At 43.9% G+C, this 22,798-nt stretch overlaps 1 protein-coding gene across 6 annotated transcripts in view; it reads left to right on the forward strand.

Annotated features, from left to right (window-relative positions):
- The first annotated feature begins 8,891 nt into the window (after positions 1-8,891).
- gria2b (glutamate receptor, ionotropic, AMPA 2b) overlaps positions 8,892-22,798 on the forward strand; it is a 180,697-nt gene continuing 166,790 nt past the window's right edge. For 3 of the 6 annotated variants that reach the window (XR_005460078.1, XM_038792301.1, XM_038792300.1), the window contains exons 1-2: positions 9,653-10,035; positions 10,396-10,536. Coding sequence is in view for 5 of the 6 variants with exons in the window: in XM_038792301.1 (XP_038648229.1) it covers positions 9,942-10,035; positions 10,396-10,536 (235 nt within the window). In the remaining variant the exon portion in view is untranslated. Of the gene's footprint in view, positions 9,208-9,363; positions 9,542-9,652; positions 10,036-10,395; positions 10,537-22,798 lie in introns of those variants that run through there. The other 3 variants (XM_038792299.1, XM_038792298.1, XM_038792296.1) reach the window with 3 other exon arrangements.

Consider the following 22,798-nt stretch of genomic DNA (forward strand, 5'->3'; position numbering starts at 1 on the left):
CTTTGGTACTCCGGAAGCATGCTCATGAAAACTTTGGTTGTGTTGTGGGCTATTGATCAGCTCCTGTACGAAACCTTCATTTATTTGGCTTTGCCTTTCAAATAGCAGTGCAAAATTGATCCACACCGTAGAATTGTATCATATACAGCCTCTGCTTAGTATTGATAGCCATGATTTTTAGCTGGTCACAATTTTCAAATTGAGGGAAGTGAATTTTCTGTTCATGCATTCTTTTAATATTAATTTACAGGGTGTGGGCATCATTGACTAGGCCAGCATTTATTACCCATTCCTAGTTGCTCTTCAGAAGATGGTGGTGAGCTGCCTTCTTGACCGCTGCACTCCCTGAGTTGTAGGTACATCCACCCTTTGTTGGGGAGGGAATGCCAGGATGTTGCCCCAGTGACAGTGAAGGAACGGTGATATATTTCCGAGTCACGATGGTGAGTGACTTGGAGGGGAACTTCCAGATGGTGGCGTTTTTCATGTAGCTACCCTTCTCCTTCTAGATGGTAGTACCGCTGGTGAGTTTGGAAGGTGTTGCCGAAGGTGAGTTCCTGAACTGCACCTTGTAGATGGTGCACACTGCTGCCAAAGTGCATCAGTGGTGGAGGGATTGAATGTTTGAGGAAGGTGGAACAATTATGTGGGCTGCTTTGTCGTGGATGATGTTGAGCTTCTTGAGGTTTGATGGAGCTGCACTCATCCAGGTAGGCGGGGAGTATTCCATTACATTCCTGAGTTGCTAGATGGTGGACAGCATGTGGGGAGTCTGGGGTGAGTTACTTGCTGCAGGATTCCTGGCCTATGACCTGTTCTGGTAGCCACAGTATGTATATGACTCGTCAAGCTCAGTTTTTGGTTACTGGTAACGCCCAGGATGATGATAGTGGGAGAATTAGTGGTGGTAATGCCATTGAATGACAAGGGGCAGTGATTAGATCCTCTCTTGTTGGGGGTGGTCATTGCTTGACACTTGTGTGGCGTAATTGTTACTTGTCACTTGTCAGCCCAAGCCTGGATGTTGTCCAGGTCTTGCTGCATTTGGACAAGAACTGCGACAGTATCTGAGGAGTCACGAATGGTGTTGAACTTTCTGCAGTCAGTTGCGAACTGATGACATATATATGACTGTATAGAAATATCAATAATACTCTGCAATGTGGTAAGTTAGGCCAATTTGTGTTTGATCTTGCTCCTGGATTCATATTGCACTACAAGGTGAGCGTTATGAAAGAGATTTTACAATGGAACAATTCTCTGCATTCTGCGTAAATCCAGCCAAGTATCTTGTGGCATCTGTAAAGTGCCAGCAATATAGAAATTGAAAACAGTTGCTGTCTCAACTTTCACCAACAATGCTATTGAAGTTACTGAACTCATAAAACAGCACACAATGAGCGCCACAGCTCAGTGACTACTCACTTTTCTTCAGCTTAAACCTTGCCAGGTACACTCCTTAGTGTAGTTGCTCCTTTCACAGAAGCATGTCATCCCTTGAGTAGCTGTTTGCAATAGCAATCAACTACCACTGTCCTCAACATTTACTGGTTGTGGTCGTCTCTATTACAGCTTAAAATCATACTATATGCATTGAGGGAAAGGTAAGTAAATGCAATGTAAAGCCTGTAATAATAAAATTCATATTAGGAATCTGGATGTGAAGATAAGGGCTGCCAAATTGGAGTGGGCGGATGGGGGGGATAGCAGTGGAGGTGGGATATGTATTAAAAGACTCCCATAAAATGCAAGGTCAGCTGGTACATCCATGCTCAGGGCAACCAGTAATTATTGTCCATATTGCAGAGCCCAGGTAACATGCGCACAAACCTATGGTCAGTGATGGATGAAGGCCGCATTGAGATAGTTGAATCACCATCGCAATGGCACTGCACATTTACAGTACCTCAGAGTGACCAGCACAGATGCCTCATGAGATGGGTGTGACATGGGATATTTGTGCTTGCAGAAGAAATGTGCTCAGAATTCCAGGGAGTGTCTATCCTCAGGAAGCAGAATGCCTTTCATTGGCATAATAACGCCAGTGGAAGAGAAGACCATGGAGGTCGGATGGATCACGGCAGGGAAGCCTGTCACTGAGGTTGAGGTTTAGGAGGTGTGGAAGCAATGGGGAGTGACTAAAGTGATGGTTGCGTCCAATATTCTCTCGCAAATGTGTGGTCTGCGACACCTGTTTGGGCCTTTGACACTGCTGGATTATCGTGATCAAAAGGCGGCATCAGGCTTTGTTTGAAGGAGCAACTGGTTCACTTAGCTCATGTCTCTCCAGCAGGTACAGCAGCTGATGATGAAAAGGGTTCTTTCACCACTGGAAAGCTCAGAGGGGGCAATGCCACCTGAAGACACTGTGTCACTTTTTCCCGGCCCATCCTCCACCAGAACAGATATAATAATGTGGAGGGCTTTGTTACACATATAGAACTGGTGGCGCAACAGTATTGTAGAGAGTCACAGGAGGCAGTGACAACTGTAGCCACTCCCCCTCAGAAGAATGAACGGTGGCCAATCTATGCTCTTTATGCAGGTGGTGAGCTTTGGATATGACCAGTAAAGCAGCAGAATTGAATCTGTGAATGTATGTTGGTGCTACCAGAGTCAGTGTACTTCCATCCGCAAACATATTTTACTACTACCACCAAGATCTGCACCCATGGCGGCTCCACCCGGGCCTGTGCCCTGGTCTTTCATGCTCACCACAGCGGCCCTACTACTCATCACGGCGTAGCCCCCACAGGCGCTCCATTGCCATCAACGCCGGGTATGGGCCCAAAGCTCCAGCACCATCCATTTTCAGGGCTGGAATCAATGGGAATCGGGGGGGGGAAAACTCCGGTTGGAGTCATACTTGGCACATGATGGCTGTGGTGGTTGGAGGTCAATCATCTCAGCTCCAGCACATCACTGTAGGGGTTCCTCAGGGTAGTGTCCCAGGTCGAACCATCTTCAGCTGCTTCATCAATGACCTTTCTTCCATCATAAGATCAGAAGTGGGGATGTTTGCGGATGACTGCACAATGTTCAACACCATTTACGACTCCTCAGATAATGAAGCAGTCCATATCCAAATGCAGCAAGATCTGGACACTATCCAGGCTTGGGCTGACAAGTGGCAAGTTACATTTGTGCCACACAAGTGCCAGGCAATGACCATCTCCTACAAGAGAGGATCTAACCACCACCCCTTGACATTCAATGGCATTACCATCACTGAATCCTCCATAATCAACACCCTGGAATGAAATGAAATGAAAATGAAAATGAAATGAAAATCACTTATTGTCACGAGTAGGCTTCAATGAAGTTACTGTGAAAAGCCCCTAGTCGCCACATTCCGGCGCCTGTCCGGGGAGGCTGGTACAGGAATCGAACAGTGCTGCTGGCCTGCTTGGTTTGCTTTAAAAGCCAGTGATTTAGCCCATTGAGCTAAACCAGCCCCTTATGTTAACATTGATCAGAAAGTGAACTGGACTAGCCACATTAATACTGTGGCTGCCACGGCAGGTCAAAGACTTGGATTCTTACAGCGAGTAACTCACTTCCTGAACCCCCAAAAGCCTGTGCACCATCTACAAAGCATACGTCAGGAGTGAAATGGAATACTCTCCACTTGTCTGGATGAGTGCTGCTCCAACAACACTCAATACCATCCAGGACAAAGCAGTCCACTTGAATGCTCCCCCTTCCACAAACGTTCAAACTCGCCATCATCAATGAACAATGGCAGCCATGTGTACTATCTACAAGATGCACAGAAGTAACCCACCAATGTTCCTTAGACAACACCTTCCAAACCCACGACCACTACCATTTAGAAGGTCAAGAGCAGCAGACACCTGGGAACCCCACCACCTGGAGGTTCCCCTCCAAGTCACTCACCACCCTGTCTTGGAAATATATTGTCGTTCCTTCACTGGCACTGGGACAACATCCGACTCTTTCCCTAACAGCACAGAAGGTGTGCCTACCACTCAAGGACTGCAGCGATTCAAGATGGCAACTCATCACTACCTTCTGAAGGGCAACTAGGGATGGGCAATAAATTCTGGCCTAACCAGCCACATCCACATCCCGTAAATGAATTTTTACAAACATGGAGGAGTCCATCCATGCCATGAGTGGTGCCACTGCCCTGACATGACAGTCCTTTTCATCCTCTGTTGGGAGAGAGACAACCCCCAGGGAGAGAGACAGTGGAGAAAGGGATATGCACGGGCCTCCTCAGCATGGCCTCAGCTATAATAGCAATGAGTGGACACGATTGGCCAGTCATGTATCTCCCTGTTGCCAGGAGGTGGACCACTCTAGGCAACCACAGAAGTGCTGAAAAGCCGAGGAAGGGCAGGTTGAGGGTATTGGCGGGTGGGGAAGCTCTTGTCAAATATTGTAAATGTCTTTGTTTAATGAGAATAAAAGGTCTTGCTATGCAACATATAGTGAAGTGTGCATTTATTTTCATGCACCTGTTGACAGTGACTAGATTTGAAATCAAAAATGGACGGTCTGTGAAGCTGAGTGCCTATATTGACAGAAGCCATTGACATATAGTGGTACTGAATAGAGAGAGATGGTAAGTGACAGGTTAGAAAGGCCACTTATGGGGGAGAACCTCTTGGTTCAGTATCCCTTTGCACTTGACTGCGTGTGAAACGCCTTCTGATCGGAGTGTCCAAATATCCTCACCTTAGATGTCACTGTCCTTTGAGTTGGTTCCCAAGGCACTATCTTCATTGGCTGGTACCGGTTGAGGTGGCTCATGCCCATCCTCTTCACCTGAGGGTTCCACTTACTCAGTGCCTTCATCTGATTCCAGTGCTAGTCTCCTCCAGAGCACCAGCTTTTTCAGTAAGTCGCAGAAGGCAATTAGATGTGTGAGGGTGCAGGGCTCCCCTAGATATACCAAGGCATCTGGTTCAAAAGGCTAATAGCCTGCTCGATAGTGGCCCTTGACCTTGAAATGATGCGGAACTGGTTGATTATGCCCTGTGCCTGTGCATTGGGCACAGAGGTCAGCAGCCATGTCCTCAGTGCCTTTGACCCTCAATCTCCAGCCAGGAAGGTGTTTGGTTGGCCTGAAGAGCTGGGGCAATTGGAATTGTCTGAGGATGTAGGAGTCTTGACACTTTCCAGGTAACCGCCCGCACATCTGCAAGATCAACTTGTGGTGATCACAGACAATTTGATCACTGAGGAGTGGAACCCCTTATAATTAATAACTGATTGTTCATTTTCAAACTTGCATGCACAACATAAGCACGTCTCCAAAAAAGCTGCTTTAAGCAAATAACCTCACTTTCTGGTAGCCTATATTTTCTGCCCATTTACGCAAACTGTCTCCAACATTTCAAAGCCAAAATAATTCCTGATACAATCAACATTCCAGTGATCCTTCCTGGGAGGGTGGCTGGGTTTAATAATACTGTACCACCAATTGTTCTTCGCCAGTATTGTATTTTGGATCAAATACAAAAACAATAACCACTGTGCTACAGTGCCGCCCATAGTATAATTTGGACTTCCCTGATGTTCACATTGTAATTGAGTACAGTATGCTTAGAGGGTGGCTCAGATGCTACAATAACAATTTTGGATAAGACTTCCAATTCAAATTAAACTTATTCTAGTATTTGGTAGAATTGCATGATGTGCATTGAGCTCAGAGCTGTCAATGATATCTGCAAGTCCAATAATAGGCAGCGGCTGACATACATCAGCACTGTGGAAACCTGCCATCACATTATTGGCCCAAACATATTTTGGAAGTTATTTTTCAGCGTTGAAATTGACCTTTTCATTCTCTCATCCACCACAATGAGCCATGAACATTGTGTTTATTCTTCTGGTGCCCCAACACTTCAACTTTGAAGTTAGGCTACTGATGTTCATAAGTAGACATAGCCTTTTGATCTGCCATCCAGTTTGCCTCTAACTTGTCACTGGTTTCTCCAGTACATCACCAGTTTTCATGCACTGGCAAGTTACTAACTCTTAGAAGTATAAGTAGCTCTGTCTATGTGGTGCTTTAATTATGATGGATGTGACGCATTCATTCTGGTACAGTCTTTAGCACAGTAGTCGTTTATACTGCAAGCAGTTCAGGTTTACTTCCAGAAAGAAAAATGGTATGTTCGCATGTGACTGAGCTTTCATTCCATGTTTAATAATACTCTTTGTGTGCAGGTACAAAAGGCAGATTAGCTGCATGAAGCAGTACTACATTCCATATGCTTCACCCGATGTCTGTGCCTATGTATTTACATTGTGTACTTATGTATGCCCTAAGTTTTTTCATGTATGAAGTGATCTGTCTGGACTGCATGCAGGACAATACTTTCCACTGTACCTCGGTGCATGTGACAATAAATCAAATCAACCAAATCAAATCAATCAATCAATAAACTGTGGATGTGACATTGTATTGGAACAAAGGCACTAAAATTAATGGTGGATATGTTTCTATTGGTCTTCATCATTCTTTCAGAAGGTAAACAGTTGGACTTTCCAATTTTCTCAGCGATTTTAGTTTGTGTCCCCTTTTACCAGCATAGGTTTCATTGTATTTACAGTGCAGAAGGAGGCCATTCTGCCCATTGAGTCTGCACTGGCCCTTGGAAAGAGGGCCCTACTCAAGCCCACACCTCCACCCTATCCCTGTAACCCAGTAACCCTACCTAACCTTTTTTGGACACTAAGGGCAAATAAGCCTGGTCAATCCACCTAACCCGCATGTTTTTGGACTGTGGGAGGAAACCAGAGCACCCGGAGGAAACCCAAGTAGACATGGGGAGAATGTGCAGACTCCGCCAGGCAGTGACCCAAATTGGGAATAGAACATAGAACATACAGTGCAGAAGGAGGCCATTCGGCCCATCAAGTCTGCACCGACCCACTTAAGCCCTCACTTCCACCCTATCCCACAGTCCAATAACCCCTCCTAACCTTTTTGGACACTGAGGGCAATTTAGCATGGCCAATCCACCTAACCCGCACGTCTTTGGACTGTGGGAGGAAACCGGAGCACCCGGAGGAAACCCATGCTGACATGGGGAGTACATGCAGACTCCGCACAGACAGTGACCCAGCGGGGAATCGAACCTGGCACCCTGGTGCTGTGAAGCCACACTGCACTTGTGCTACTGTGCTGCATGTTGTATCAAACCTAGCAAACCTAACCACTGTGCTCCCATGCCGCATGTTGTAGTCTGGAGTAATGGTCCATGGATCATGGTGGCAGAAGCTTCAACTTTCTTTCCATCACATGGCTGAGCAGGAATCTCTCCCTCTGTGTGTGAGAGGAATTTGCAGGTTGATGCAAGTTCTGGGGTGGGACTTCCAGAACTTCAGGCTCACAGACAGGGACAGTACCCATTTCATCACAAGACCTCCAATCTTGGTAATCGGTGCCACATATCATTGTTGTTCCTCTTAACTAGTACAGTCTGACTTTATTTGTGGGTTGAGCTGGCATGCAAATCAAGTCATGGTCTTTTTTTTGGTGTGAGTGATCTTGGTAATTCTTCAGTCATCCACTGAAAAGGAGGCCAGAATAATTCCATCGCGTGAATAAAACAATAAACATCATTTAGAAACGTTGAAATTATAACAAGTTAAATCGGGGATCAATGCAGAATCTCAGCTGTCAATCTTTATGCCAAGTATACTAATGATTAAAAAAACATTTAAATAACTTGACATCTGTCGGATAGATTTCTATATTGGCTAATATCTTTGAAGGCGTTTACATTTAAATGTTGAAGTTACATTAATTATTATTTGAGTTAACCAATAATCTACAAAATATGGTTAGCTGGGGCGGTATTTCACCGTTTCAATTCCAGCTGAGTAATTTAAGGCTATTAATTCCCCCCACCCCAATTTGATAGGCACCCCAGCACTTGGACACTTTACATGACAAACACATGAAGGATACGGGCACAGTTCGCGGAAGCTCCGGCTCCAGATTTTACATGTTACCGTGGTACAATTAAGATCATACGATGCAGCGACGATGCAAAGTGAAATGTGATGTGCATATAAGCAACAATAAATCAGTTACAGTATTGTTATTAGTCAAAACGGTTACAGTATTATTATTAGTCGAAACATCCGAGTTACCCCTATGAGTCAATGATTTGTTTGCAAGTCACCAAAATGAGAGATAAACGGCTACATTCCTAATCTATCTGTTCAGTTGACCAGCCAGAATATGGGAGCTGTTTTTCAACAATCATTGAAACCTGTTTTCCTATAGTTCAGACAGCTCTCTTCTTTTTTTAAGAATACATGTCGACATGATCCTATACCGATAACATTTGGCTTTATTTCATAATCAAGGAAAAGAATGGGTTCAATCACGTTGCTCTATTTGTGTTAAAAGATGTTTAAAATTGCATTTATATCATTCGGTGGCGTCCTGGGATAATTCTAATCGCTGCTTGAGTTAACGCGTTCGGGGGGAATTGATGCGGGCTGTCCGCGTTCCTCTGTTTCACTGTAAAGATATGTTCCCGACAGCACTGACATCGCACCTTGAAATGTAATAAGATGAGTTCGTCACTTTCCCGGGTCGGACTGTGCTGAAATTACACCCGTTATGCCGCGCCCTTCTCCATCTGATTTTAAATTGAGTATCAGGTTTATAATTTAACCAAAATAAGCAGGGGACATTCAGTGATGTAAAGTTGTTGAATGCTTGGTCAGGTAATGTGCCTCCTGTCGTCCAAACATCGTACTTTACAATATCGACATCATAGAGGTCTTAATAGGTAAATTCAAAATGTGTGATCAAACGGGTTTATAATATAGCAGAACAAAACAAGGAACATTTCCATGTGTTTGAACTTCGTATGCCTCAATGACTGGGGATGTGAGTGTAAACATCTCCAATATTATCTTAAACGTTGACTCCTTAGTGCTAGACAACCAATTGGTCTTCCAATCGAGCGGTCACAATTGAGAAAATATCTCCAGTTTTTGATCTCGAAATATATTATTAATGATGGCAGGAATCCTGACGAAGGAACGCTTTGAAAGGTTGAACAACACGGCGAGGGTGATATTAAACTTCATTATTGATTTAGGAATGTGATGTTTCGTTCATGCGAACAGTTCCCAACAACTGTGATGCTGATCTTCAAGGAAAAGGATGTTAATGTGTGAGCTCAATCTGAGAATCAGGTTGGCATTAAGGTATGAAGTCGGAATATAATAGCGACCTATCAATGACATAAATTAATTTGAGATTATTGGTGGATTTCTAAAAAACTGCAGGTGAATAATATGTGACGGTTGATAAATGGCGTGTTGCTAATATGATAAAGGCGATTAAATGACATTGTCACCAGTGGAATGAAACATCTGGACGTTGAGAGGGCGCTTGTTGTCTTTAGCACTCCATCTGATATCATTCAGAGTAAGCCGTTCGAACAGTGGCGTGAACATGTCGATCGGCCACGATTAACATTCAAATGAATAGGGCCAGCAAAATCCTTTCTGAAAAAAGATGGACGCCTAATGAATCCGAGTGAGACCCTTTTCTGGATTGGGAGGGAGGGGGGGGGGGGGGGGGGGGGGGGGGAGGGATGTGCATGTATTCGGTCAATGATCGGTTCTGTTCGTGCGTTCGGATTTATTAAGAATCAAGACATGTCCCTGGCAGCGTGGCTGCACTGGGAGGTGATGCTGGGTAAAGCGCAGTACTAAAGCTGCTTTTCACATCTCTCTACTGCTGCTGCCTCAACCGAGAAAGGCAGCGATTGCCAACCCAGTGCTGATTGTTTTCTCATGTATTTTCCCCTCTTTCTCCCCTCTCGTCCAAACGGCGCCACACAAAGGATCTGAATCTCGCAACAAATCCTGAAAGGGAAGGATTATACCGGCTCTGCAGTATTGTGTGTTTTTTTTCTCTCTCTCTCTCGTCGGCAATGCAAAAGATTATGCAGCATATATTCGTCTTCCTGGCTTCTTGCTTTTGCGGACTGGCGTTCGGTGCCTCGAATCCCACCAGTGTACAAATAGGTGAGTTACCTTCAAGCAAAATAACTGAATTACCAGAGAAAGGCGCGATTTCCTATTTTTCCTGGACCCTGCTGTGTGAAACCCTCCAATTCTGTCCCTACTAGCTGCCTTGTTGCAATCCCTTATATATATATATACAAAAAATGTTCGACAGACAACGGAGTGGCGATGGTAGAATTTATTTTTAAAAAACTTTTCCCAACAGAGATTCTTAATCGCAAAAATGATTTTCAATCTCAATGGTTTTATCGCCACCGCCTTAATTCCGTTTTGATCACAGCCCTTTGCTGCACGATTTAAGAACCCTTTCAATGAGTGATAACACGGATAAAAAAAACAGTTGTTGTTCCTCTGTTACAGGAGGGCTATTCCCAAGAGGAGCAGATCAGGAATACAGCGCGTTTCGTTTGGGAATTTTTCAGCATAATTCGCACGAATTGAGATTGACGCCCCATGTTGACAATCTGGAGGTGGCGAACAGCTTCGCCATAACCAATGCATGTAAGTATCCTGCCTCACCGGTGCGGGCTGATGTTAGGTGTATTGGAATGCCTGCGTCCCTCCAGCATGAGAAGGGACAAGCTGTACAAGCGGGGGTTTCTTTTCTGTAATGTTAATCTGCCTGAACTTCATGACTGGCTGGATGTTATGTTGTCTGTCTGTGCTAGGCTGCTTTCACCGTATCCGTCTGGAAAAGTAGTCCTGTGATCATTGAAAGTCGCATTCAGAGAGGGGTGGGGAGGAGGGGGGTCATCATACACTCATCCCAACCATCGGAGGCAAACCTGGCGTGTCCCTGTGTTGTGAACAGGATGGCAGTGATCGCCAGGCACTGTATCACCTCTATCTGAGCCACATTCATATTAAGCGAAGCAGGCTAATAACTAGCGAGCGACTGAGTTTTGGATTGTTAAATAGGGAGGGTTTAATTGCCAGGACAGGCCAATCTCGATAGACCAATGTTGACTTTGCATTTTTTTATAAAGCCTAATATTGAAGTATTGCAACTTTCTCAAGTCACAAAAAGAGGTCACATCACAGTGATCCACTGCAGACGTCATAACACTGCAGTGGTATAACCAGCATTTAGCCTACTGAGTGGGTTCCCATCAAATAATATCACAGAGTTAGTGCCGTGGGCATCTTGTTTGGTGGGTTGATGGGAAGGAGAGCGTACATTCCACTGCAACTCATGATCACACAGCATAATGTTTCAAAAAATAAGAACTACACGAGCAATCTCTTAGGGAGTTACTGAAGCGGAAAGCTCCGATGTACGATTGCAAACCACTGTGCTTCTTACATGTGAACCATAAGTCGCGTCCCGTGTGTGCATTCTGACTGGCTTTATGTTGAGTTTTGTCAGTGGGCTCCGTGTAGCTTTTATGTGCAATGACTTGAAATTGATGCAGGGCTGGCTGGGAACGACTGGATGGTGTCTCGTTTGGGAGAGGCTGCAGGAACTAAACCTGGCTTCATGTGCACACATTTGAGAACTAACAACCTGTCCTGAGAGTCAGAAGCTAGGAATTTAAACAAATACGATTTCAATTTTTAATTGAACCGCCCCCCCCCCCCCCCCCCCCCCCCCCATCGCCTGTTCCTGATTATATAACCGAGGCAGTCTGTGACCATTGATTGCTCATGCTGATTTTTTTCAGTGATTGGGAGCCCATTCCTGCCGGGCTCTTGTCATTGTTACAAGCCCCCATGTCAGTTACAAATAAAAATACACCTTGACCCCCCTGGGATACAGTTGGAAATGAAGTAAGAGGCAACCATTTCCCTTTGAGCTGGACAATTGTGAGGAGTGGGTAATTTCGCCCAGCCCTGGAATTTCTGCAGATCTGTGTTCCTGCTGTCATTTCAAGTGACACGTTGTATGTGTTTTTCGAGGGGAGTATGAATATTAATGCGACACAGCTAGTTCGCTGCACAGCACAACGAGTTCCTTCTTGCTGTTGTGGGGACGTTAATTGGGCTTTAGCAAAGCATCCGATGTACGTCACGATTATCTGAGGGTTTTGGAAGGGGGGTGACTGACTGGCATCATGAGGAGACTGTCGACAAAACCCCCTCTCATCGCGAACCCTGCTTTTCACACACATTTCGGCCCGTGCCATTTAGGAGGCGATTAGTGGAATTTCAACCCTCCTCGCAGATGTTTCGTTTCGTTTCATTTCATTATTTCGTTTTGCAAAAAATATACTTTATGCGTAAAATATCTGGGGAAAAAAATCAAAATGGCCATCACACAAAGTGCAGTAATATTCAGGCCCTCTACAGTACATGTTGCACTCTGAGGCGCTTCTATGCAGTCAGAAAAACGTTCCAGACATTAAAAAATGGTCATTACACATGGTGCAAAGGCATTTATTTAAGATGTCTGCATGGATTAAGTTGCACTCGGAGGTGCTTCAGGTCACGTTGGTGTAATGATTCAGTGCTGGATGACTGTACAGCTTCCCTGCGGACACTTTCACATTGCTGAGCCAGGTGGGAGATTTCCTTCATTCTGGGCACCAGAACTGGCGTTTGTGTGTCCGCCAAGGTCCGCCAAATAAATAGAAAATCCTCATTTAAGCGTCATGCATCTTCGGCATTAAGTTGCCAGCGATTTTCAGACCGAATTCCCTGTCGGGTAGTTACACTCGGGATCTACAATAGTGCCAAGATTCATTGATGTGATCAGATGTACCGCGGAGGCATCAGTTCCTGCATTGTCACTCACTCCATCTGGAAGAGTTGCAGAGGGCGCAATGTGTTCACTGACCGCCAGGGGGAAGGCTGGGGTCAGAAGAAAAATGACAAGAATTTGACAACACTGCCAGGCCATTCTGTCCACCACATTGATACTGGGAGTCGAAGCTCCCCACATGAGCATCCTTATATTTTACCTCCATCAAAATCTGTCGGCGTTTGCAGACAGCCGAAGCCCAAATTCGGCATGAGCATATTAAATGTGGAGTTTTGTCTGTTTTTCACAAGGACGTGCATTATTTTAAGTTAGATTTGGTGATGGTACTTTTGGATGATCAGACCCTGGGTGTACAGCATTGTTAAAAATCGGCACATTGTGCTGCCGAAATCGGACAGCGCTCACTATTGTATTCAAACCGCTAGATAAATTCAATGCTGATTCAACACCTACACTTTCTAATAGTCTTCTGTAAAACGCTCTCAATAGATTTCATATGATCAATATCGGTTCGCACCGGCAATCTTCCGTTCTGATCACCATAAACACAATTAAATCATGTCAATTATTAAATGAATCGTTTTAATACTTGTATTTTTTCGATGTGCCCATGAAATTAAGGTGGATTACAGCGCGTGTGAATATTGGTAGATCTTTTGAACAAATGGATAAACGGCAGCAATTTCTTGGTGATAAATATAACTGAACTACTAGTAATGTCATTAGAAAGACCTTTAGTGCCTCATTGAGTCCAGTGCTGTCTTTATCAAACATCTACAAACAGGAACTCTGGCTTGTTTTATGCTTCTGAATTCTGGAATGCAGAGGCCGATTTGTAGCATCATTAACCATTACCTAATTGGATCCGCTGATTCATCCCGGGCTTCTGGTTAAATGAAGGAGTTGCCTGGTCTGCATTACTCAGCTACTTGTAAGCAGTAAACTCGTTGATCCACCAGCTCAGCCTTAGCTGTTCTGTATTAATGATGTACAAGAAGAGCCACAGAAAGGCAGCATCGAGGTCATTCCCCAGAACGGAGAACACCATTCATCTCATTAGTTTTTGTCAGCTTGTAATTTTGTTATGGTCGGTTTGTGTGTGAGAAAACCATGAAATAATCACGGTAAATATATGAAGTCAGGGCCGCGGACGATTCTTCATTGTATCTGAAAGTGATGCAAGGAAAATCAAGCCCACCCTACGAGGGAGTAGTGGGGCTCATGAAGACTCTCTCAATGCTTCTTCTTTTCCCCCTCCCCAGCCAGGCGATGTGAATGTCACAATCCAAGACAGAACAATTGCACTTAATTGAGGACAGTTTTCTGTGAAGGGAGGGTAGTTGTTGGTAGACAGGTGGAGTGCTAGCTAGCATGTTCAGGTTAAGCAGCACCACCTGAGCCTGGTTTGGCTGAGTTTAGATTCAGTAGGATTGTGGTAGGTTGTGGCTGGAGGTGAGATGTGCTGCCTGGGCTCCATTCCAGAGGTGTATTCAGTGTGACTACCCTTGACATCAAGGCAGTATTTGGTTGGGTGAGACATCAAGGAGCCCATGCAAAATGGATGTCAACGGGAATTGCAGGGAAAACTCTCCACTGGTTGAGGTTGGAAGGTCTTTGATGCTCCACACAGTGTCCGGTATGCCTCGAATTCCTCAGATACTGAAACACACAGCAAGACTTGAGCGATATTCTGGCTTGAGCTCATAAGTGGCAAGTAACATTCGTGCCTCATGACCATCTCCAACAAGAGTGAATCTAACCATCTTCCTTTGACATTCAATGGCATGACTGTCACTGAATTCCCTGCTATCAGCATCCTAGGAGTTACTATTGACCAGAAACTGAATTGAACCATCCATGTAAATACCAAGACAACAAGGGCAGATCAGAGACTGGGAATTCGGCAGGAAATAACTCATCTGCTAACTGCCAAAAGCTTGTTCTGCATCTGCAAGGCACATGTCAGGAAAATGATGGAACACTCTCCACTTGCCTTGATGAGTGCAGATCCAACATTGACTTCAGCCACCGGAACACAATGAGTACCATATACATGATGCATGGCAGCAAGTCACAAAGGCTTCTTCAACAAAGCCTCCCAGACCCTTAATCTCTTATCACCCAGAAGGACAAGGATAGCAGGCACATGGGAACGGCATCAACTGCATGTTCCGCTTCCATTCCTTCATTGTCACTGAGCAAAATTTTGCAACTTCCTATCTAACAGCATTGATGGGAGTATGTTTATCACTTCGATTGAAATGCTCATAATATAGCTCATCTATTCAAGGACAATTAAGGATGAGCAATAAATATTAACCTTTCCAGATATGCCTGACATGAGTAAAACGAAAATAAGTTTGACAAAGCTATTTTGGAACCAGCTATAATTTCATTATTTGCCGATTGCCATTCATTACGGAAGATCATTGATTTATCTTGAATTCAAATTTGTCAGTTAAATCTTCCTACATGTAATTTTTTCCCAATATATTTCATTACAAAAGTTCAGTCTGTACAAATGGCAAGCCAATTTACAGTGCAGCTTCACAATGATAATCTTGAATATGTTCCAAACTGAAACATAAGTCTGAACACAAAATTCATAATAGGAAAGCTACGTGAAAAACAATGAAAATCCATGTACTGAGAATGAATGTAGCGAAAGCTCAACAGTCCCCAGGTTCATAGCTCATTGTTTCAAGTTAACATGCAACACTGTGGCATCTATCCTAACGTTTACGTAAGACATTACAATAATCTTTTAGAATTAATAAAATTCTTTTTCAGGAGTTACTTTCCACTTCAAGTCCCATTAAAACATGAGAGATAAATTTACATGGATGTTTCCCTGATTCAACAGGACCTTTGATGGAAGGGCCATGAGAACCCTTCAAACATGGCATCAACGGTACTTGTGTGGTTTCTGCAGTGAGCATGATTGGGTATAATCTAAATACTTTCTAACCTGCCCTTCAGGCAACTTTCACAAAATCACAGGGAATGAGTGAGAGAATCCTTACAAAAAATCACCCTGGGGCTTAAAAATAATGATTATGAATTTAGTAAATTCCTTCATTGCTGTATCAGCTTGGATAAGGTATTCGCACACTCTTCTCGGAATCATAACGTTACAGGTTCAAGCCCCAATTCAATTTTTAGCATGTAATCCAGTCCATTCTTGAGGAAGTGCTGCACTGTCAAAAGTCTCTTCCTTTAGATGAGATGTTAAGCTAAAGCCCTGTCTTAATTGTTACAGTAGTTAAACTGGTCACTGTTATGAGGAAGAGGGCAAGGGTTTTCAAAGGAACTTGTCAACATTCCATCCTCAAACAAAGGACCTTTAGCACAAACACAGTCATTCACCACAATGCTGTTTTAGTTTAGGTTTGTGCCAAATGAAAAATGTTGCTGTATTTCCTAACCCAACAATCACTGCTGCATGCCAAACAGATTAATTGACAACATTTCTGGGAGATATAAGAGGTGCCACATAAATGTTTATTGCATACAGTTCAACTGAGTCGTAGAAAAATAACACTTGAATAATCTTAACCCCTCTAATGGATAGTCTCTTACATTAAATTATGATGATGTGGAGATGCCAGCGTTAGACTGGGGTGAGCACGGTAAGAAGTCTTACAACACCAGGTTAAAGTCCAACAGGTTTGTTTCAAACACTAGCTTTCGGAGCACTGCTCCTTCCTCAGGTGAATGAAGAGGTATGTTCCAGAAACGTGGAAATCGGCAAAGTCAAAGATGCCAGACAATGCTTAAAATGCGAGCATTTGCAGGTAATTAAATCTTTACAGATGCAGAGATTGGGGTAACCCCAGGTTAAAGAGGTGTGAATTGTCTCAAACCAGCACAGTTGGTAGGATTTTGCAAGCCCAGGACAGATGGTGGGGGATGAATGTAATGCGACATGAATCCCAGGTCCCGGTTGAGGCCGCACTCATGTGTGCGGAACTTGGCTATAAGTTTCTGCTCGGCTATTCTGCGTTGTCGCGCGTCCTGAAGGCCACCTTGGAGAACGCTTACCCGGAGATCAGAGGCTGAATGCCCTTGACTGCTGAAGTGTTCCCCGACTGGTAGGGAACATTTCTGCCTGGTGATTGTCGCGCGATATCCGTTCATTCGTTGTCGCAGCGTCTGCATGGTCTCGCCAATGTACCACACTTCGAGGGAACACTTCAGCAGTCAAGGGTATTCATGATGTGGAGATGCCAGCGTTGGACTGGGGTGAGCACAGTAAGAAGTCTTACAACACCAGGTTAAAGTCCAACAGGTTTGATTCAAACACGAGCTTTCGGAGCGCAGCTCCTTCCTCAGATGAAAGGGTATTCAGCCTCTGATCTCCGGGTAAGCGTTCTCCAAGGCGGCCTTCAGGACACGCTACAACGCAGAATCGCTGAGCAGAAACTTATAGCCAAGTTCCACACACATGAGTGCGGTCTCAACCGGGACCTGGGATTCATGTCGCATTACATTCATCCCCCACCATCTGGCCTGGGCTTGCGAAATCCTACCAACTGTCCTGGCTTGAGACAATTCACACCTCTTTAACCTGGGGTTACCCCTATCTCTGCATCTGTAAAGATTTAATTACCTGCAAATGCTCTAAGCATTGTCTGGCATCTTTTTTATTTTTTTTATTTTTTTATAAATTTAGATTAGCCAATTATTTTTTCCAATTTTGGGGCAATTTAGCGTGGCCAATCCATCTACTCTGCACATTTTTGGGTTGTGGGGGCGAAACCCACGCAGACACGGGGAGAATGTGCAAACTCCACACGGACAGTGACCCAGAGCCAGGATCGAACCTGGGACCTCAGCGCCGTGAGGCGGTTGTGCTAACCACTAGGCCACCGTGCTGCCCTTTGCCTGGCATCTTTGACTTTGTCTATATATATGTTTCTGGAACATACCTCTTCATTCACCTGAGGAAGGAGCAGTGCTCCGAAAGCTAGTGTTTGAAACAAACATGTTGGACTTTAACCTGGTGTTGTAAGACTTCTTACTGTATTACATTATCATGGTATTAAGTACTTTGCTGGTGTTTTTAATTTTTGAATTATTTCATTTATAAATAAATCTGAACAGTGATTTAGCTTGTACAATGTGATCCAGCAGTGTGAATGTTTTGCATTTGAAATTGTGGACCCATTTTGTTTCTGACACCCCTGTGAAGCATATTGGATCGTTTTCAGTGCAATTTGTTGTATGTCCTCTCCAACAGCAGCCTTCCATTAGTGGTGGTTTTAATGCTCATCGCAGGGAGTAAAATATGTACATTTTAGTTCATTTAGTGACACGGTACTGGGCCAGAACTTTGAGGATTGGCAATCACCGTTGGACTGCCACTCCACTTCTTTTTATTTATCCAGGTCGGGAGCTGCACATTTCTGGCCCGCTCTTCTGACTCCAGCCTGGTGAGAAATGTGCAGTATACCAGGTTCCCAAAATCTTTCAGTGAAGGGCAGCATCATTGGGGGATGCAGCACCAGCTGCGTGAACCAAGTAAGTTTAAAAGCCCTAGTTTTTCTAAATGCTGCCAGAAAAAAGCATAATACAAGCGGAAGATTTGAAAATAGTCCAGCTACAATATGAATATCTGGGGTTGGTTTTCCTGATTAGGGGAGATGGCAGATTTGCCGTCATCCGTTAAATCAGTAGAAAATTTATGACCAATTTATTTAAGTACCTTCTTCTAATGGTTGAACATATAGTGATGAAACATCCTTATATTTGTTCAGTGGAGCTTTTCCAATGACCTCCCTTGAGTACAATGGGTGGCTTATCCATCTGAGCTCTTCCGGGTCTTTACAAAATGCAGTGATTTGTCTTTTTTGTTGAGTAGCACAAAGATGATTGGAGTCTGTTAATTGTTTTAGTGCAAGTAAAAGACAACCAAGGACCCAGCCTTAAGTTTTTAAAATGTTTCTTTTTAAAGAAAGGGAAAACAACTAGAAGAGAAAATCAGAGAGTGCTGGAAATATTCTGCAGTTGGGCTGCATCAGGGTTACCATTTCAGGTCAGACCTGGCCAGTTCTGCTGAAAGGTCACAACCTGAAATGTTAACCGCTGCACTTCTTTTTCAAATTGAACAAAGCTTAACAGAGAAAATTTTGTTTTAAGATATATAATAAATATGTATACCAGTAGGGCAGCATGGTAGCACAAGTGGATAGCACAGTGGCTTCACAGCGCCAGGGTCCCAGGTTCGATTCCCCACTGGGTCACTGCCTGTGCAGAGTCTGCACGTTTTCCCTGTGTCTGCGTGGGTTTCCTCCAGGTGCTCCAGTTTCCTCCCACAGTCCAAAGATGTGCAGGTTAGGTGGATTGGCCGTGATAAATTGCCCTTAGTGACTGATTTTAAAAAAGGTTAGGAGGGGTCATTGGGTTACGGGGATAGGGTGGAAGTGAGGGCTTAAGTGGGTCGGTGCAGACTCGATGGGCCAAATGGCCTCCTTCTGCATTGTATGTCCTATGTTGTACATCCTAAAGAAAAGAATTGTCCTGAAGAGGGAGTGAAAATATTTTAGTGGATGGTGTAACCTTTGATACCTACAGCCAAAATCGTTCTATTCCTTCATCTTAGAAGTCAATAGCTTTTAGCGTGATCATCGCTAACTTTTTCTAATTCCACTTTACAGACAACGAGAGATGCTTCTCGAAAGGCGTCAAATCAGAGGCTGTTAGTTTTTCTCTTTCCCAGGATGGTATGCCTTGTGGCGTTCCATCTGACAGCTCAGCTGGGAGCTGATTATATTACCTTATTAAGGCCATCCTTCAATTGGTTCTAGGATTCAAACTCAATACGTTAGATTGTCTGTCAAGAAGTTGACATTTTTATGCAACATAATGAAAACGGAAGTTGAACTTGCAGCAATATTTGTTTCAGTGCCCTATTGCCATTGGTTTTGTTCAAATAAGATATTGTTGCGAATCTCCTTAAAGAGCTGAGGACATTTAATTCATTTCGATGCTATGCAACAATCCTGAGATTAAATTGTAGTGAAGCAATTTTAAGGTTAGTGTGTAGCCCAGAAGAAAATGAGCAATGAATGTTCGAATATGAAAATGGATTTTTGAACTCTGTATGACTTTTTGTTTTAAGGCAATGGACAGTCAGTCGGCAGAAATTTTGGACCCTGGCGAGGTTGGAAATGGAGGTGGACAGGGCACAAAAATACTAGTGCTGGTCAGTTTCCCTACACCATATCCAGCATCCACCATATTCGAGGAGATGTGATTGGGGCCTGGCACCGCCTCCAAGAACCAATTCATCGAATTAACAGCCTTGTTTGGGATATTGATAGAAGGCCGACTGGGAGTTTCCAGTCAGTTTCCATTTTCCAATGCGATTCGAGCAGTTCAATGACCTGGAGATGGAAACGCAACAGCAGACCAGGGTGGCAGCACTCTGTGCAGTTTCACAGGCCTTCCCTGTCTGCCAGAGTGCAGGTGCAGAGTGCAGAATACCAACCCTGTCCCCCGACAGTGGTGGCTCTGCTGCCTTTTCTTGATATTTTTTAAAAGGTTGCTGAGAGGCCACTTCCTTGTTGAAGGGGCTCTCTCAGTTACTTACCCTTTACTGCAGATGGTTGCTCTTTTCAAGCTGGAAGAGCTCTAATAGACCCTCCAGCTTTGAGAACCCTCCTGCCACTCTTAATGGGACGGAACCCAATTATGGAAGTCCCTCTGTAAAAATGCCAGGTCAGTGACTGCTTTTCCCCAGTGCAGCTGTGGAACTGGAAACAGACCCAAATCTTTTTTGCTGCTCCAAAGCAAAAAATCAGTGCAATATTTCTGTAGAGTAATGAATCGATGGGAACAAGGTCACCAGGCAACATCGCAATAGTGGGGATCAAATATTGCAGTAATCTGCATAAGGAATGAGGAGACTTTCCAGTGGAGCTCTCCAGCGTGCTGATTGTAACTTTGTAGAAGAACCACAAGAAAACCCAGGAGGAAAGTGCAGATTTGCTGCACTTCACCTTGTGACCCATTGGTTACATTTTACACCAACCTTCCAGCTAAATTTCTTTGTACGTCAAGTTTCTGTATTGCATGCTAATAATGTTTCCGACATTACTGCAGTTACTACGCTTCAAATGTGCTTCATTAGTTGTAAAAACATTTGAGACATCTGATAGACATGAAAGGTGATGTATCAAAACCGTGCAGAGAAGACAATAGGGCATCTGGGACTTTGCTGAATGGCAGGATGGATAGCGTATCTCCTTAACTAAATAGACACAAGCTGGGAATTAAGCAGAGATGCAGCAGGTGCCTGGGTCGTATGCTGGCACCCCTGATGCCGCCTGAGCACTGTGGCACTGCCCTGCCAGTCTGACACCCTGGTAGTGCCACCTGGGTGCCACCCTGGCAATGCCAGGATGCCCAGGTGACATTGCCAGACTGATAGGGGCACTACAAGAGTGCCAGGCTGGCAATGTCAAGGTGTCCAGGTGGCATCTTGCCTTTGCCAGGGATCGGGCCTGGGTGTGCCCTGCCCTTATGAGGTGGGGTGCGGGGGCACAAGGACTCGCTAATTATTAAGTTGAGGCATTGGGAGAGCTGGAGGCCATGCTGTGGAGTCCAGAGATCGGGGTGCCATTTAAAAATGACGGCCCGATCTCTTCTTGCACTGGCGAGCTGAGCTCTTGAGTGCAGGAAATGAGCTTAAGTGTGGCCTCAGCAGGCAGTTCCTCGCCAAGGCCTAGAAATTAAACAGAGTCCCGTTTAATAGCGGGGTCATTCTGCTCCTAGCTAAACGGCAAAACAGGACTCTGTTTCATTTCCGGTAAATGTCACCCAGAAATTTTTAAAAACCTTGTTGTAATTTCAGTTTCAATTATTCCTTTTCTGAGCTGCAGAAACAAAAATGTCAATGTTATAAGTGTGTTCGAACCAGCCATAATGGGGAGATTGACAAAGAGCTGCTGGCTTTATGGGTTCAATAGTAAAGTGGCACAAATCATTCAACAACCTGTGACAATTAGCAGCTCGCATTGCATCATAATTGCTGGACGTTTGCATACTAATAATGGCAAGCATCATTAAATTCACCAGGATTTTGTTTGCAAATTCTGGCCTAATGCAATAAATGAGGTACTATTTTTCTGGAATTTGAAGTATTGTCTGCTGAAGTTTCAATGGATGAACAGGAGGAACATCTTTTGAAAATTGAACCCTGTTGTTCAACCCTAATAGTTGGGTTACATTCCTTCCTCTATATGTAGAAAGGTTGAGTCATTCTTAACGCTCAAGAAAAAATCATACTCAAACATTATCAGCTATTTATCAGCAAAAGGTCGCTTCTCATGAGTATTATCTGAGATTTTGGAACAAAAGCTTTTATGTTCGCGAAATTAAAGAATAAATAAAGGATAATTTTGTCAGAATTGCATTAGACTTCTGTGAAGTGCCATCGATTAGTTCATGCTCTGAGCTTTTGTCACGTAAGTGAATTCATATTATTCACTGACTAATAAATGCTTTTAAAACGGTTATTTATTGCTGTGACACATTGACTCATTGCACTGTTTAGTTGGAGCCTGTTATTGGCGCACCCAAGTGGATACAAAGCTGTCACATTTATCAGCATCTCAATTGAGCAAAATGTATTGGCACTTGTTCAAATGAAAGCTTCAAATTACATAAGTGCATAAGCTTACTGAACAAGGGAACTTAAGTTAGCAATCAAATGAAGGGTGGGGTCTGCTTTTGTTGGAGGATAAGAATCCTGAGCTAACAATAGCTTTTGAAGCTTCTCTATTTCTGCAGACGTGTTATATTTGTGTTCTATATGTGGAGAGGTAGCGATTTCATTCTATTTATATGAAAATGGCACAACACACTGCACTGAATCTTAGCTTCTCTTCATATACCATTTCTGTATTCATAATGGGCCTGACATAAATGTTCCCGATGTAATAAGATCTAGCTCTTTGTAATGCCAGCAACTGGACTATTTTCACAAATATGTCTTGTGTAACCTTCCTTGAGCAGATTGCTTACCAGGAGAAAACAATTCAAAACAGTGAGCATTGTTATGAT

Source organism: Scyliorhinus canicula, chromosome 3, assembly GCF_902713615.1.
Source record: "Scyliorhinus canicula chromosome 3, sScyCan1.1, whole genome shotgun sequence".
Taxonomy (NCBI): Eukaryota; Metazoa; Chordata; class Chondrichthyes; order Carcharhiniformes; family Scyliorhinidae; genus Scyliorhinus; species Scyliorhinus canicula.